This window comes from Panicum hallii, chromosome 5 (genome assembly GCF_002211085.1).
Source record: "Panicum hallii strain FIL2 chromosome 5, PHallii_v3.1, whole genome shotgun sequence".
Classification (NCBI taxonomy): Eukaryota; Viridiplantae; Streptophyta; class Magnoliopsida; order Poales; family Poaceae; genus Panicum; species Panicum hallii.
In genome coordinates this window covers 4,743,897-4,762,197 of record NC_038046.1, presented here as the reverse complement: position 1 = coordinate 4,762,197, position 18,301 = coordinate 4,743,897, and the positions used below count along the sequence as shown (strand labels likewise).

The window sequence follows — 18,301 nt, the reverse complement described above, 5'->3', positions numbered from 1 at the left end:
AGGTGGTAGGGCTGAAATCCCATGATATTTTATCAGTCTTTGGCCTATGCAGAACCATTAGAAGAAGATACTGCGTTGAATAGACGTGCCGACAATTTTAGTGTCTTCAGAGTTCGGCAATTACTACATTACCATGATGCTCCAGCGCCAACGAAAGTTCACTGCAGAAGTCTGAATCCGGAAGCCAACAAGGAATGTTTGGCATAGACACGGCTAGCATTCAAAGACAGCTGTGATTCTGGTGGCTATTGCATCACGCCGATGTCGCCGCTGTTCTTCTGACCGAGGGAACAGGAACGCTGGAGTCGACGACATCAGCTGAAAAACAATGCCTTCTGCATGCAGAAAATTGAACGACTGGGCAACATATCGGTAATGCGATCTGGATTCACTACACCATCTTGAAGTTTCTCAACCAAGATATATACAAAAATCCTCAGAAGGATGCAAGGGTAAGAATTCATCATACACGCTGGTTGAGATGCACAAGAGAACCTACGAGTAGCATCCTAAGTATCCTGCACCAGTGAGAATTATACTGATAAAACCTAACAAGACAGCAGCAGCCCTAATTTTGAACTAAAACATACATTCACGAGAACGTAAGAACTTTGGACACTAGCCATCCCTGCTGGAAGTGATAGAGCAAACAGGCATTGAAGGCCTTTTGGCCCAGCCTCTCCAGCTGCAGAATCATCAGTTCCTCAGATTAGTAATGGATAGTATGAGCAAACAAAAACCAGTGAGTGTCTCTCTGAGATGGGGATGCAGATTCAGAAACCAAAAGAATAGCTGCAGCAGTTTCTTGTGATACATCCCAACTTTCACTTCTTTGACCCAAGCCAAGTGTTGTGCGTTGCTTCTAACCGCTGTGCATCTGAATTGCTTTTAAATTTGTAGTCTGAAACTGATTGTTCCTTCTAATTGGCGTCTCCACCTCCCATTTCAATATCAATGTCTCCATGCTTATGCCGTTGCGAAATATTCAACAGATCACCATCAATATCAAGGTCATCTCCCACTTTTGCCCGAGGACCACCAACTCGTTCCTCTTCGACCTCTCCAGCACTGTTAGCTGGTGGAGCTTGTACTTCCTCTTGTATGTGTGCCCGGAACTTATGTTTGGAAGGTTGTATCTTGGCAAAGACAACTTCTTGAAAGTTACTCAGACATCCTTGATCATAGACATTAGGCCTACCATCTGATCTATACCGAAAATTTTCATATGTGGTCTGAAAACACAAAAGCACCTATATCAGATGTTAAGAGTGGTGTACTGTAAAGGAAATATCGAAACATTGGTTTTCAGTTGGGAAAAGTCTGTATAGTGCCTGAAGGTTATTTTGACAAGTACATAATTCAAAAAGATCTCTAGATACACAGCACAATATTCACAAATAAGTACTATCATAATCATGTGAGAGCAGCAGTCTAGTTTCTCTTTTAATCACAACCCCTGATAAAAACAATGTAGTTCACCATAGCAATAGCCTGTACAGTTGCTTTAAACTTCTACAATGCTATCTTGCAAGGGCAAAACTAGTGAGATATCAGATTATCTAAGGGATGCTTTTCTCCAAGACCAAAACCTTCACCATGTAAACGTACAGCAGCAAAGCATACAGGGAACGCCACAAGTTAAACCACTCCTCACAAAGAAGGAAATGTAGAGAAGAGGAACTTAAACTTTCAATTGAGACAGGAACCCTTTTGCTTAACTAAATATATAACAATTCTTAGAATCTGTTTTACAAACATAAAGTATTGCGCACAATAAGATTAGATGATAGGGACTTGCAATCATAAAAAGGTACGGTGTAGACAAACAGATAAACCACTAAGCAGAAAGACCAACCTGGTTTGTGCTGATGAGATATGTATGAAATCCTGTGAGTCCACCAACAAACCAGAGAGAGATAAAACAGTATATCATTAGTGCTAGAGAAGCAGGAGAGTGTTTCAATGCCTTCCACACTGTAGAATAGTCTCCATCCATGAGAAACTTGATGTACAAGGCCGATATAGCGAACACATAAATGCAGAGGAGAGTTGAAGAAGAAACAAACAGGAAAAAATAACGGTAATTGCGCTGCACAATGGACAAGTGGAACAAATATAAATCAGCAAGTATTTAAGAAATGGAGTGACTTTTAATCAATTTAAAATAAAAGAAATAATTTCAAGAGATGTTCATGGGAACCGCAGCTCCTCAATACCAGATGCATAAATTGTTCAAAATAAGAAGCTTAACCAGTACAGTTGTCACCAAAGTTCTTCACATAGATGTGTTGGAGCTTTTCTCTTCTTGTGTAAACTGTAAACTGGGCATGTTTGCTTAAGACATGACTATTTGTTATCCCCTTTTTGATTATGACATGGTAACTTTGTTTTTAGCGCAGTCAACGTTCTTATTTAAGTGTGTATCCGTGGAATGCAAGATGCATACTTTGATTCCAATACTATTGATATAGCTTACCTTTCCAATGCATTGCCCGACCCATGGGCAGTGATGATCAAAGCGTTCCACACAGTTGTTGCAAATGGAACAGTGTGAACACCGAGGGGGACGATATACCATACAAGTTTCACAATACTTTACTTTCACAGGCATCCCATTTACTATAACTTCTTTTACACGAGGAAATTGTAGTCTTCCAGGTGTATCAGTAAGAGACAAATCATCATAGTGAATATCCTCTTCTGGTGGGTGTGAAGCACGAGGTACAATGCCAGGATCCCGACCAGCAGTGACGAAGAGTAACAAAAGCACCTACACCAAAAAAATGCAGACAAGAACACACAAATTTAGGAGTTATTAAATTTAAAAGTGCTCTCACAAAAATACCAGCAATAAACTGCATCAGCATACTTACATAGATTGTGTACACTACTGCCACGACAAGAATTGCATATCCTGCATCATATGCACGAAATCGATGACGGAGATGCTGCGCGACAAATACACAAAAGAAAGCAACCGGAACAACAATGAGGGCAACAGAAACACCTAGGGATTTAACATCAGGTCCGAAAATCAACCGCCCACCAAAGAAGAACCTCTGCAAACAAGGCACAGAAGTCAGTTAGAGGATACTGAACCAATAATGTGAGGCAACAGGAATGCCAAAAACTAACGATCTCAAAGAAAGAGCATATGACATCAGGACTAAAATATATATTGGCATGTCAACAACAAGCCAAGCTGATAATGTAGCAGAGAATGCAATATTGCAATACATATGACAACATGAATACGAAAACTAAACGAAATATACAGAGAAATGCCATAATTCTCACGTTATCCCCCTTCCAAGCTTGGTACACACGCTGCTGAGGCTGCGTCATCTGCACCTAATGGGCTTCAGTCAATACCCTATCGAATCCACCAGAGCAGCATGAGGGTTCAGACGAAACCCCTGAAAATTTGAAAAGTAAGCAGCAGCCGCGCGTGAAAACTGGAGATGTTGTCAACTGGATTGACCCTCCGCCCTGAAGAAGAACCACCTAATTGAACCATGGATGGATCAATCAATTCAGTGGAATTCCATACAGGAAACGAATTCACAACGAACTGGATGTAGAGGGGAAAATATGACATGGACTTTATTGCTTATAGTTGCTGCCGGAAAAGTCCCCAGAACAGACGAACTCTTGGGAAAATCCGTCTAAGCAAGCTAGGGTTACTTACAAACAAAAGAAGAAACAAAAACTACGGTTCGCTTCCGCTCGGCCGCTCCACGCCGGTCTCTTCCAGTGCAAAGGGACCGAGAAGCGTGACGCCTTCCAAATTCTCAGCGAGAGAAGACTTCGGCAGAAGGTCTACAGTCTTCCGCCACCGGATGTGACGGTGGCGGTGATGGAAGCCCAGGAGATTGCGAGGAAGGAAAGAACAGCAAGCTTGAGACCGGGAATTTTGGGGGGCAAATCAGAGAAGAAAGAGGCGCATGCCATGCGAGAGGTGGAAGAAGAGACGACGACGGGAAGAGGGAGGCGAGAACTCGTTCGGTTCAGTGAACCGGTGTAGGCGCCGTCATTTGGGAGCATGACAGCGTGGACTTTTTGCATGGACCGTGCTAACTTTTTTTTTCCTTTGCAAAATTGCCGTCAAAGTATCACGTAGCCGACATCACGGGCCCACAGGTCATAGACACAACAAAAAATTATAAATAATATTTAGGACCAAATTTCATTGATAAAAGCAGGAATAAATAGAAATAGGAAGGGATCATGCTAACCTTCCATCGAATCGACGACCTTATACATTGCTGCCAAATGCCATTTGGGAGCATGACAGCTTGCCAATCGTAGTACTGCTACTGAACAATCTGCAACATTTTATTGTCATGGACGTGAATTGTTGCCAAATTCTGTCTGGGCCAGCTGCCACAATGCTTAGGAAAAGTGCTTTGGAAATAATATTGTAGCAATGTATGGCATTTCATCACAAGCGCCTAACCTCATCAAGTCGTCATTCAGAACCCCTTGTTTATAATGCATAATCTGAGCATTTTACAGATAAAAGATGACAATTACTTCAAAAGAAGATAAAGATGACACTTTAGAGAGAGCACCAATTCCAAAATACAGGTCACAAAGACACAGTGCTCATTTTCCTCTTCCTTTCGGCTACACCTATCGGAGCTCAAACCATTAATAATCTGCCCACTGAAATAATATTTTTCTTACTATATATACATATCATACCATACATCGAAGCAAACAATTAGCAGATTATAACTATTATATGATAGCGTACATCAGTACAGGCATCAAGATCTATGGACACACGATTACAACACAGCCACTCGCTAAAACACTTGTAGGGTGAGACACTCCGAAGGGTCAGCTCTGGTTCAATTTTGTTAGAGAGTGTATCCACATTGAATATACTGTGGGAGATTCATCTCTTTACAGGCAGGGAAAACACTAAGAAACTAGAAAGGTTAGGGGTAAAACTAATTGTTTAGCCTGTACTGTTTCTTTACCAACAAGATCTAGAACTAACAACACTACAAGTCTACACGTCAGACAACAATTAGTTTCTTGCACAGTTAGAATCAAATTCATCTGATTGAGGTCTATCACAACAACTCATCAGATTGACACAGCAAGATCCTTCAGCTGAACCCATCCAAATGCGCATCTATCTCGGATTTTCTGAATCTCCATCAGCGCCAAGTTAATGGTTTGGCCTACTGCTGCAAATTCTTTCTCAAAATGGAGCCTTGCCTTCTGGTCCAGCTGCATCCAAAGCAGTAACATCACATCAGCTACAGCTTGCTTTGGATTAGAAAGTCAAACAAAAACTGGGTGCTTAGATTGATGTGTAACCTTAATAAGGCACCGGGTTGCATCAAGTACATAGCAAAAGTAGGACAGTTGCCTGTATAGATCCACCTCCGTGTACTGTTAAACACACAGGTTAGCATTAGACACCAGTTGACCACGTGCCCAAAATGAGCACATTGAAAGCTCAAGCAGAGTGTTGACAAACCTGTCTTACTAGGCGACCATTGCAGCGTGGGTAGTTAGGGCAGATGGTTCCTCTCTCGGAATCCCCCATAACTCTGAGGTTTACGCTGTGAGTCCAGTATTTGCAGCCCTCATCATCACACTGGCAAAAAAGGCACAGCCAACAGGTCACAAGTCAGGCTGTCAGGAATAACAATAAATAGGTTTTGAACATTATAGAAGTTCCAAGCTCCAAACTAAAACACTTACCATCAGCAAACCTTTATAATACGTGTTGATGAAATTATCAGCTTGTCTTTTCATCTATACATGGGCGACACTAGGTTCAGTTTTTCATCAACTTAAATTATAGGTTATTGAATATCAATCAATAATAACCTGGTTGGCGAGCACAGGAGCGGAAATTCTGGAGTCGTCAACGTTATCTGGGCATCTTGGGCACCGCATTCGACGCCAGAAATTAGCAGTAGCATCTTTTGCTTCATCCGAATCTGATACACTTGTAGCACTAGCACTAGTAATCAGACTAGATACAGGGGGGCAGTCGAAGGTACCGGAACAGCTTGGACATGATAAACGCAGTGGCTCACAACCACGGTATCTGTTATTATTACACAATTATTTTACTATAAGTTCAATATTGCAACAAGAAGTTAATTGCAATAAATTAGTTGAAATAGATATCTTAGAGGCTTACCTCTCATCTTCATCATCTATTACAGATAGCAGCATGGTAGATGTATCTTGATTGCTAGACTCAGTCAATCTTGATTGGAACTAATCCACATAAAAAGAAGGATCAACAATCATCATAGAAAAAAATGAATTCAACCGTTAAGATATCCATGAATCAACAGAAAATGAGCACCTTAGACGAATCAAGCCCAAGACATTCAGCAAGACGGGCTGGGCTAGTACCCTGAATGGAAGCACAGAGACGAGAAACAACAGGATGAATCTGCAAAAGCAATTTAAAGTCAGAAACACTATATAATATAGCATAAGGAAAGACAGAAGCACTTTTTTCAAAAAATAAAAACATAAGGCAATGGGGAAGAACCTGTTGTGACAAATAATAGTCAATGTCAATCATATACTTGTCAGGATCTCTTTTTAACTCGTCAGGATGTCTAGCTCTTTGAGCTATTGCCACAGAATGTGTATTTTCTGAATCCTGCTCAGAATGGGTAAATACAGTTTAAGGTCAAATAGAATGACAAACTATTGCTTCAAACATCTATAAACAAGGAAATTCTTTCAGACAAGAAAAATACATGATGAGATTTCTTTTTCCCTGAAAATTACATTAAAGGTTCACAAAAAATTCTTCCTATTTGCAGATTGTATCCTCCATTTATCCAGATTCTTATGAGTACGAAGCAATGTTTAAAAATGTTGGTTCATCAAGGAAATCAAGAATGTACTATTCTAATATTCGAGTCTGCCCCTATTTTGGTTATGTGCAAAAGTTTGTGGATGCAAATTGCGAATGTCATTAGGAGCATGTCTTATCTCTTGTAAATTTGATGCGATTTAGTGCTTTCTAGGTCTGTAACTGTATGCATGGTGAAATGGGAGTGCCAATCAGTGTCATATCACAGGCTAATAATCACAATACTTTTTAATGTGGTATGATGATTTACTGTGACTACAAAACATAAAGATCAGCATTCTGTAGTACCTGCTGAGAGCAAATTATATAAGGAACCGTGTCACCAGCAGAGCAACCAGAGTAACCGTTTTGCCTGAGTCTCAAAGCAACCTGAGGAAACCCAACATAAATTTTACAGTTGTCAGATAATGAGTTCTCTGTCTTGGCCAACAAAATCAAGACTAAAAGAAACAAAAGATAGGCAACTCTTGCCTGGACATGAGGCTGATTTTTAGCATCTGGATAATCTTGTGGTGCTTTCGTCAAACTCTTTGTTATAACATATTTTTCAAGCTCTATTTGACCACTTCTCATTTGCTCTTGCACCTGAATATAGTCTCACTCAGTAGATTATAACATAAAAGTAAAAATAAAACAAATCAACTAAGTCAAAGATTCATTGCAGGGCACCAGCATTTTCCTATCAATGATTCGTATGAATAGATAATTTAAAAATTGAGGTGGTAGGCTCCTAACCTGGACAAGAGAGCTATGAATTGACTCAACAACATCATCGCATGTCCTACAGAGACAATTTTCACAAAGATGAGACAAGAAAAATATCATGAGCAAAATTTAAATTTAAATGCTTACCCTCCAGACAAAATTTGATTTAGGCAAAAATCTCCAATTTCTTTTGACAGCAAACTCCAATCACGTCTGACCATATCGAGTCCCTTGCGTTCAATGTTCTGCATCAAACATGTTAAAACAACTCTTCCAGTTCTACAACATACCATACAAATTCATAATAAGCACAAACCTCTCGTAAGCTGCCATCTAGTGCCACTTTAATAGCAGCATACTTCTTCTTTTTAAGAAGTAACATTCTTTTGTATATGCCATCAAGATCAATCTCCAGACAACGGTACTTCTTGTTCACCTGCATCGAGCATTCTTGTTAAGATCATCGTTCTTCAGTTTGCACATTTTATAATTGAGAGAATATTAAACACTGCCCTTTTCTGAACTGCTAAAATTAATATATGCACCTCAAACGTAAAAATCTAACATCCACAGTCTTACCTCCTGGATGACCTTTCCTGCAATTGTTTTTGCCCTGGAGATGTCATCAAGTCCAGTATGTATCATAATGGAGTCAGTGTCACCGTAAATAACCTGTCCGTTGCAATTAAAAAAATGTTAAATACAAGCAATTTATTAAAAAGAAATCAGTTCAATCTTTGATGGACTGGATTTTCAGGATACATCTTCAACTCTTTTGGGCAGTGGATGTAGAATTAAGAAATATCATCAAAGAGACCATTAAGGAATGTGTACACAGCATGTTTCTTTAGTTTCAGAAAGTGTATGCGGTAGCATGTTGGAATTCGCATAAGGAGTGAACCATGTAATGTGGTTAGTGAGATATGAATTATATCAGTGATTAAAATCTACAAGATAGCACTTTTTTAGTTTATTACTGTAGGAAAGAATATTAGAGGACCCATAAGCTTATGATGCAGCTTAGCTCTAAAAGTTGTCAGGTAATGCCCTTTGACAAAAATATAATTACAGGCCAAGAATGTTTTATAATGAAAGCTCATTTATTCATCATTGAATTCAATGGGCTGTGATATTCGACAAGCATACAAGTTCCACTTTCCGGTATAGTGAAATATAATACATCATGAAGGAAAACAGAACTCGGGATGTATAAATTCCAATATCCAGTATCTAACTATCTACAAAGTTATTCTTTGCCATGACCCTCTAAAGCAATTTCAGTTTTCAGAATGTTTGTTTACTACAGAGTCAGAGACATTCATAGACATAGCAATTACATACCTCCAAATTTAAATTATTCTGAACCAGATCAACAGTGTTCTGCAATATCTCTCTTCCCTGAAAGAGGCATCATAGGATATATTAATCACAACACAACAATTACAAGTTTGCTAATAACTTCTGTGAGAGAGCAAAACTTGTTCTCACTTGCAGTGTAATAAGCTCAGCAAGTGGCTTCGCATAAAACCTGGAATTGGAAAAGCCCAAGCAACCATACATGCTAAGGCATAAGCATTAAACAGCAAGTCAGAACTCATTGATCATACTGAAGGAATGCAAGTGGAAATATTTATCTTTGTATAGACAATTGTTACCTATTTGCAGTAAGCTTCAATGCTTGCTGTTGAATATCAAACTGCTGTCTTTTAAGACCAGAAGCAGTCTTCAGCCATGATTTAACCATTCTTCTCCTCTCCACCAAACTCCTCAGCAACTGAGTTGTTAGCCACGATTGCAAACACATATATGAGAAAAAACAATATAAAATCTTCTTTACCCAAAAGCAATGACAACTCTCAATCTCAATAGCACATCCATCCAAATACCTCAGGTAAAACACCAGTAGCTTTTGAAGCTGGTAAGCTAGGAACATTGCCATCAGAAGAACGCTCAACAGTGGTAAAGCAGATGTTGTATTCCTGTGGACACAGAATACAAAGCCATTAGTGAACACAGAACAACACATTGAATATCTGATGATCTTATACTTTATGGAGAGCAAGCAAAAAGTTATAGAAGCTGGGAGTGTTCATTTACCTGAATTATCGAAGGGTAAAGACTGTTGAAGTCCAGAAGAAGAACATACTTGTCATATAGACCCTTCTTAGGCTCCAAAACCAAGCCACCAGCATATGAAGGTCCTTTTCTGGCTTTACCTTGATCACCATTATGCACCTCTTCATCAACAGAAGGATCAGCAGTACCATCATCAGCATTTGCACCCTCAGTATCAGCATTCATTTTTCGTTTTGTGGAGTTCATCTCTTTGTTGCGTGCAAACTTATCTGGTACAATAAATTTTTTTGCATGGAACGAGTGCAATAGTAGATATTCTACCCTCTGAGCCCTAGCACCCTACAGGAATTTCATAAGAGATATAATGTCAGACTGCATGGTGATGTGGTTCAATAGACAATATGCATGATAATGACTATACCTGGAGTGTTTTCCCCCATAGGTTGCCACTAATGTTGGTCAGTTGACGTGTCAATGGCAGAACACTCAAGTGAAACATGAGCTCCAAAGAAAGCCATGCATCGGTCTCGCCATATTCAACCTAGTTGAGTTTGGCATTTCAGTTTATAGATTTTGAGAAAAATAGAAGATGTTCCCTTGAAAACAGCAGCACAATGTTTAGTTTGTATGAAATTACCAGTTTCAGAAGTTCTCCCGAAGACTGGAACATTGGAGGTATATCATGTGGAGAAACCTCTCTTCTGTCCTTTTTCAATTGTGTTTCTGCAAGTTGTGTCAATGAATAACTCACCTGCATAGCACAAACAGATTGAACTGCTGAATCTGGTAGCTGAAACTAGACCCAAAAAAAAATTGAACGGACAGTTGCCTTCCAGTATCTAAAGAACTATTGCACTGCTAGTTACCTCCTTCAGAAGGTCACGAGAGCATAAATAGGTATCACAGAGAAGACGACCAGCAATACAGGACATAATTCCTGGACTTGCCCCAGAACCATATAATGTGTTTCCTTTGGTAAGCCTGGGCATGACTGATCGCCTGAGACGACCAATCTTGGACCACATGCTACTTGGCACCTTGCAAGTCTGGAATAATCATTGAATAAAAATGACATTCAGCAATATACTGTGGTTCTCTTGAATCCATCTGGTACTAACGCTGACTATTATATAAACAAAGCTCATCCAAATTTCACAAACTCAAGAAGAGTAGTGTACTACAGGTTGAATATCAGAAGTCAGAACCATTAGAAAATGTAACGATCAAAAATACCTGAGCACGGTGTAGAAGGACATCCAGGTCGAATCCTGAAATGTTGTGCCCCACAAGTACATCGCAATCAAGTTTGCTAAGCTCAATCATCAAGCGATTTAATAACGCACGTTCACTGGAAAAGGAATAAAACAATTAAACGATGCATTCTTCAGCGATGGACTCCTTAAAATGAACGGGTAATATATATATAGAAAAAGGCAGCACCCACCTGCTTTCTAATGCCAGCACGTTGCTACCAGCCTTCTGGTTTCTATCAGAAGCTTCCTTAGCAAGGCCTATAGGAAATATGCTACCTTCAAGCTTGCGCATAACAGTAAAATGGCTGATCATTCCCCGTTTCTGCCAATCTTCAGGCCGCATCGGACTATCAATCTGAAAAAAACGAAAGGTTGCAAGACATGAGGGTTTCCTTCTTTTGATAACCTTAGGCACATGCAGGCTATTGCAATGGAGCCTGGAAGTGTGTCAGTTTGTCTAGAAAACAATTGATTCACATAGACATGGGTAACCATTCACTTGGCACCTCATCTCAAAAGTTCTAAAACTTGTAAATCAAATGCTAGAAAAATATATTTTCCAACACCAAATGAACAGTGTACCTTCACCCGGTGACAGCATATGACAGATGCTGACACAATCTCATGCACATTGTGTTTCTCATTTATGATAGTTTTGAGATTGACTGCGGCAACTACAACAGGAGGAACTTCTAAGGATGTACTTGTCGTCAAAACAGATATGTCCTTTGGGCAATCAACTGCAACTTCAAATTTACACCAGCTGACCTGTGGTAGAGTCAAAAGGCGCCATTGATTATAAACACAACAAATAATTAGTAAGGAGCTATTCAAATATTAACCAACTTGCTATGAAACACAACCCAGAGTAACATGACAGGATGAAGTCAAGGATATACCCGTTGAGTAGATGGCCGTGTCACAAATTTGGAAACTGACAGCCATGAAGGCCCCTTGATCTTTCTTTTGATGAGAAACAATTCAAGAGCACTGCAAAGATATAAAGGTCAGCATCTATCAAGAAAATAGGCATAAAAATACACATGGAACTATCCTGTATAGTGCGTTCCAAATAATGCAAAGTTATGGATCATACCTGTTGTTTGTCCCGAGCAGCGCATGGAAATGTTCACCTCTGAGGTCAGCTGGTAGGACCGGATCCTAAGAAAATTTGTACAGCATAAGTAATGCAATTGCAGACTTGAATGGTTGGGTAAGAGACACACGCACACTGTAGTTAACATGTTGTGAAATTAAACAGTATGGAAGAAAATAGTTTAGTCATGAACTGATGGATTTCATTACTACATTGGACCTGTTTCCTTAGTAACTAAATCCTGAACATTCCTAGAGCAATACCCCTCAGTTACCGGCTCACCACCCAACCAAACATGTAAAACAAGAGTATCATTTTACCAAATTTACCATAGCATTTTTTTTCTATTAAAAAGGTTAAGCTATTCGAACCTAAGAGATCATACCATACACGAACAATGAATATCTAGATGTCAATTATTGAAAACTGAAAAGGAATTGCAATTTTCTATCGCAGAACTTTGCATCCATTCATCATTCGGTCATTTTCACACTGCTACAAACGTGCAACATACATACCCCAGTTCAAGTCAGTTGATGAGTAGAGCCCACAAATATCGAATCAGTCTCCAACTTTTAGAATATACTTACGAGTTGCCAGACTTTCAAAAATAATGGCCCATAATATCTTATAAGATTGCATTTTTTTATTTCATAGGTTCTCCTATGTATGTTACAATATTAGAAAATATAAATATGACTTGGATCAAAATCAATACAAAATATGGATTCTTACAGTTTCAGAAAATTTCAGGAGTGCTTTACAGAAATATTCAGTATTTGAATGCTACAACATTTTACATCACTAATGCCATTTGGTTACACTGATCTAACGTATCATTATTTCCCAACAACAAGAGATTGATCAACCAGCTATGGTCGATACTAGTCACCTTTGTTTATCATACATTGTCATTGAATTTCACTCCCTACAGTCAAATATGCAACCACAATAACATTTATACAAACAAAAAAAATGGACAAACCTTGTATGGGTAATTGATTTTCAGGACATACTGTTCTCCATTTGGTAAATCAGTCCTCTCAAATGCATAGTTCCTCTATAACATGGCAAATATGATAGCTTAGATCAGAAAAGGGGAAAATGAAAGAGCCTGTGCTGTGTGCGTGTGCACCTACTAACCTTGACTGGAGTCATTACGAAATTTGACACGTTGAGGTCTGACAGTTTATCAGCTATTTCACTCTTTAATCCAGATGCCAATTCCTGTAACAGAAGATATGTTATGCTTAGAGAGTAGTGCTGCAAGTAAGCTAAAAGTATATTTTCAACATAAACAATCATTCTCACATGTAAAGTTGCTCTAAGAGATGGCAGAAAATCAGAATTTGTAGACTTCTTCTCTAGCCCTGATATGGACTCCCTTGGGAACACTGAACGGTTGGGAATAGCATAGATGCATCTCTGAATATTTTTTACAATGACACAGCAACTATGGAACCGCTTGCCAACTTCAACCTGGAACAGAAAAGCAGCCTGTCAGATAAAAGGAATAGCCTAGTACCTGAAGATGAAGGCATGTCTCATCTCAGAATAATAATCTGTACAAGAACACTACTACCTCCAACTATAAATGTAGGTCCATCAATGTTTGCCTTAAGCAAAATCTTTTCAAATTTGACCATCAATATTTAAAAGTTTAACTTAGGGTAAACCTAGATGGACTTATATTTGTGACCAGAGAAAGTAATTAAAAATCAGTCGTGGCATCACTCCCCGCCTTGGGGCTAGGCTTTAACTGTCATAATAATAATATACAGCACAGCAAGTATATTTCAGATACTTGGCCAAAGCCACAAAAGATTTTTTGAGAACATTGCTTGATTTAGTAGTTTATGATAGTCATTGGAATCTTATTCCATACTTTTTTAAAGATGTTATGGAATACTATTGGACTACGGAATTAATGCTAAAATACATCAAGGAGCTAAGTGGTGTTCTGGTTTGACTATAGGCTTTACAGTGTGCGACTATCAACTAAAGACAGTCTATAGTTTTTTTTCCTCGTATGTGCAATAGAGCTGCTTATCATTGCATTAAGGAGAAAGGACGAGCTATCTATCAGGCATCAGCAACTAAAAAACCGTAGTCTTAAGGATAATCTACGAAAATATTTGTAACTGAAATTTCAGTGTCAGAATGCTTTTACCTTCCCAAACAAATACACTGTGCCTGAATTAGCACCAAATGGTTCCTCATATGCATCCAATATATAGAATGGCAGTGCTCCATCCTTCAGCTCAAACTCTGAGCTTTCATCCACATTTGCATTGCCATCAACAGCTACCCCTCTTTCACCTCCTGCATTCTCTCCATCCCCACATACCTTCATCCACCCTGCTGTTGCACTGGTCATACCACCATTTCTGTTCTGCTCTGCCTTAATCTTTGCGTTGAGGCGGTGCACCTTCTCTACCTTCACTTCCCCATTAGCATCCTGCTTCAGTTCTTCTGAGCTCTTATTCTCGACCACTAACTGAGCACTAGAACCAGGAGCTTCTTCCAATTTGGTGTCCATCTCAACATCCGGCTTCAATTCCACGACCATATCATTTCCATGATCCGAAACCCCATCAGTTTCAAATCCACTGTCCGGTCTGACCACAGTTTCAGCATCTACAACAACCTTTTCCGAGTTGATGCGGGCAATCATTGGGGGAGGAGCCTGCGGGGCACAAACCCTACCGATCCGCCGCCGCCTCTCCTCGCGGTCGTTCTCGTCGGGCGCGAATTCGGCGAGGACGTCGTCCACGATGCTGTCGACGGCCAGAGCGGAGCCCTTGGCGGGGTCTCTGCAGGGCTTCTTAAACACCGAGGAGGTGAACATAGAAGAGATGCGCTGCTTGCCCATCATGGTGGCGGCCGCGGAGAGAGACGCCGCCGCCGCGGACTGCTGCGGCGGGCGCTTGGCCTGGGGAGGGCGCTGCTGCTTCCGCTTGCGGCGGGCGCCGTCCTCGCCGTCGGATCCCTCGTCGGAGGATGAGGGGAGGGCGCGGTGGGTCCAATCCTCCTCGCGACCATCCTCGGCGTAGCCGAGCCCGTCGTCGTCGATGATGAACTCGCCGGCTTCCTTGCGGCGGCGGGCGACGAGCGCGGCGTAGTCCTCCTCGGCGACGGTGTCGTAGATCGGGGCGTCGACCTTCACCTGGACAGCGGCGGCGGCTCGGGCGCTACCATCGCGGATGGCGCGGAGGCGCTCGAGCGCGGTCCGCCGCGCCACCGCCTCAGCGCCCCGGGTGCGCGTGCGGCGACCGGAGCCGCCGGCGTCGCCGGATGCGTCCTCCATGGCCTCTCTCTCTCTCTCTCTCTCTCTCTCTCTCTCTCTCTGGGGGCACAAATTCGATGTGGACCGCGGAGCGGCGGAGATCTATTGCGAATGCCAAAGGGTGGAGAGTTTTTTCTTCTTTATTGAAATGCAGAGGGTGGCTTTGGCGGGAAGGTGTTCGAGCATTTGGCGCGCAGGGTTTCAGGGGTCTAGGGTTTTTCCATGGATCCATCGAGCGGGGCCGCGGGGGGATTCGGCCGATTGGGTCCCTTCGTTTGGGTGCAAAGAAATGGGCTGTAGCTTACCTGTGCTCCCATTGGCCCACTGGCCACATTGAAACGGGCCCTCCACTGAATCCCACTGGCCCACGCAAATCGGGAGGCGTCGGATTTGCGTGGAAAGGATGGGCTGTAGCTTAGCTGTGCTCAATCAGTGGCCGGCTTCTGTGTTTTTTCAGTGGAGTTGATCCAGGGAAACAGAGACAAATGGAGCTCTCGATGCCGGCGATACATCCTCGGACACATCACAACTGTATAACACAGCCTATCCGTTTAACACGATGTGCCGTCTGTCATTGCAGCTGTGACGTTAGAGCCAATGTACACAGCACGACGCGTAAACAGCATATAAGATTTGCCATTTGCAGGTACGACGAACACACGATCATGAATTGTGTTCGTAAGGTTGCAGAGAAGCCTGTCAACATGGCGCACGGTCCATCGCACGCACGCCGGTCTCTACCCCTGCTAACACTTCTCATCCACGCGTGCGTCCTCCTCCGCGTTCCGGCGGCCGTGCGCGCCGAGCGCACGGGCTACATTGTCCACATGGACAAGTCCGCCATGCCGGCGCACCACGCCGACCACCGCGAGTGGTACGCCGCCGCCGTCGCGTCCGTAACGGACTCGTCCGCGGACGACGACGTTGCCGAGCCGCAGCTCCTCTACACTTACGACGAGGCGCTCCACGGCTTCGCGGCGACACTCTCCACCTCCGAGCTCCGCGCCCTCCGCGGCTCGCCGGGCTTCGTCGCGGCGTACCCGGACCGCCGCGCCACGACGCTTCACGACACCACGCATTCCATGGAGTTCCTTGGTCTCAACTCCGCCAGCGGGCTGTGGCCGGCGGCCAAGTTCGGCGACGGCGTCATCATCGGCATGATCGACACGGGAGTGTGGCCGGAGAGCGCGAGCTTCAACGACGCCGACATGCCCCCGGTCCCGTCCCGGTGGCGCGGCACGTGCGAGCCGGGCGTCCAGTTCACGCCCTCCATGTGCAACCGGAAGCTCATCGGAGCGCGCTACTTCAACAAGGGTCTGGTCGCCGCGAACCCGAGCATCAACATCTCCATGAACTCGACGCGCGACATGGACGGCCACGGCACGCACACGTCGTCCACGGCAGGCGGCAGCGCGGTGCCGTGCGCGTCCTACTTCGGGTACGGGCGCGGCACGGCGCGCGGCGTCGCCCCTCGCGCGCACGTCGCCATGTACAAGGTCAGCTGGCCCGAGGGGCGGTACGCGTCCGACGTGCTGGCGGGCATGGACGCGGCCATCGCCGACGGCGTCGACATCATCTCTATCTCCAGCGGCTTCAACGGCGTGCCACTGTACGAGGACCCCGTGGCGATCGCCGCGTTCGCCGCCATCGAGCGCGGCATCCTCGTGTCGGCCTCCGCAGGAAATAATGGCCCACGCCCCGGCACCCTGCACAACGGCATCCCGTGGCTTCTCACCGTCGCGGCCGGCACGGTGGATCGGAAGATGTTCGCCGGCACGGTGTACTACGACGACATGCGAGGTAGCATCGGCGGCGTCACCACGTACCCGGAGAACGCTTGGATAGTGTACACGAGGTTGGTCTACAACGACATCGTTTCAGCGTGCGACTCAAAAGAGGCGTTGGCCAATTCAACGACCGCTATAGTTGTGTGCCGTGACACGGGGGATCTGGTTGAGCAGCTGAACGCCGTCGCGGAGGCCGGGGTCGCCGGAGCCATCTTCATCTCAGACGACGCCGACTTCCATGACTCCATGCCTCTCCCGGCTGTTATTATCAGCCCGGAAGACGCACCAGCGCTGCTGAGCTACATCAACTCCAGCACGGTCCCAACAGCCGCCATGAAGTTTCAGCAGACGATCCTCGGCACACGGCCGGCGCCGGTGGTCACCTCCTACTCTTCTCGGGGCCCGTCGCCAAGCTACGCCGGCGTGCTCAAACCAGACATCCTGGCACCAGGAGACCACATCCTCGCGTCCGTGGCGCCGGTACGCCCGTTTGCGATGGTAGGCCAAACACAACTGACCAGCAACTTCCTGGTCGAGTCCGGGACGTCGATGGCTTGCCCGCACGCTAGCGGCGTCGCGGCGCTGCTGCGCGCGGTGCACCCGGACTGGAGCCCGGCCATGATCAAGTCGGCGATAATGACCACGGCGACCGCGACCGACAACACGAACAATCCGATCGCGGCCGCCGGCGATGGAAACGCCACCATCGCGAGCCCCCTGGACATGGGTTCAGGCCACGTCGACCCCAACGCGGCCATGGACCCGGGGCTGGTGTACGACGCCGGGCCGGGGGACTTCGTCGCTCTCCTCTGCGCCGCCAACTACACCAACGCCCAGATCATGGCGATCACGAGGTCGTCGACGGCGTACAACTGCTCCTCCGCGTCCAGCGACGTGAACTACCCGTCCTTCGTCGCGACGTTCGGCGCGAACGCCACCTCCGGCGACATGCGGTTCAAAAGGACGGTGACCAACGTCGGAGCGGGCTCCGCGGTGTACCGTGCGGCTTGGGTGTCGCCGAGAAACGTCGAGGTGGCCGTGTCGCCGGGGACACTAGAGTTCAACACGGTGGGGCAGACGGCGACGTTCGAGGTGGTTATCAAGCTCACGGCGCCTACCGGCGGCGAGCCTGCTTTCGGGGCCGTAGTTTGGGCCGATGTCAGTGGCAAGTACAGGGTGAGGACTCCTTACGTGGTGCTTTAGAGTTTGTGTTATGTCTTCTTGAAGCCTTTT

General features: G+C 44.3%; 3 protein-coding genes across 3 annotated transcripts; 1 reads left to right on the top strand and 2 right to left on the bottom strand.

The window, feature by feature from the left end:
• Positions 1–349: 349 nt before the first annotated feature.
• Positions 350–4,035, bottom strand: LOC112892995 (protein S-acyltransferase 8-like). Its single transcript, XM_025960128.1, has 6 exons — positions 3,689–4,035; positions 3,298–3,504; positions 2,874–3,059; positions 2,477–2,770; positions 1,856–2,089; positions 350–1,232 (listed from the first exon to the last, which is right to left on the bottom strand). The coding sequence occupies exons 2-6, from the start codon at positions 3,343–3,345 to the stop codon at positions 921–923; spliced, it is 1,074 nt and encodes a 357-aa protein (XP_025815913.1). The 5' UTR covers positions 3,346–3,504; positions 3,689–4,035; the 3' UTR covers positions 350–920.
• A 677-nt stretch (positions 4,036–4,712) lies between these two features.
• LOC112892994 (DNA polymerase alpha catalytic subunit) lies at positions 4,713–15,304 on the bottom strand. Its single transcript, XM_025960127.1, has 31 exons — positions 14,166–15,304; positions 13,307–13,474; positions 13,139–13,222; positions 12,981–13,055; positions 11,996–12,060; positions 11,799–11,889; positions 11,482–11,667; positions 11,091–11,254; positions 10,880–10,994; positions 10,513–10,692; positions 10,284–10,397; positions 10,068–10,187; positions 9,668–9,985; positions 9,457–9,549; positions 9,226–9,344; positions 9,059–9,131; positions 8,912–8,968; positions 8,150–8,242; positions 7,887–8,006; positions 7,718–7,815; positions 7,601–7,646; positions 7,337–7,450; positions 7,154–7,234; positions 6,533–6,646; positions 6,341–6,430; positions 6,170–6,249; positions 5,851–6,073; positions 5,722–5,775; positions 5,495–5,614; positions 5,332–5,406; positions 4,713–5,241 (listed from the first exon to the last, which is right to left on the bottom strand). Exons 1-31 carry the CDS (start codon positions 15,300–15,302, stop codon positions 5,095–5,097), a joined length of 4,614 nt encoding a protein of 1,537 aa, XP_025815912.1. The 5' UTR covers positions 15,303–15,304; the 3' UTR covers positions 4,713–5,094.
• A 681-nt stretch (positions 15,305–15,985) lies between these two features.
• Positions 15,986–18,271, top strand: LOC112891544 (subtilisin-like protease SBT1.9). Its single transcript, XM_025958434.1, has 3 exons — positions 15,986–16,935; positions 17,017–17,922; positions 18,091–18,271. The coding sequence occupies exons 1-3, from the start codon at positions 15,986–15,988 to the stop codon at positions 18,269–18,271; spliced, it is 2,037 nt and encodes a 678-aa protein (XP_025814219.1).
• The last annotated feature ends 30 nt before the right edge of the window (positions 18,272–18,301 follow it).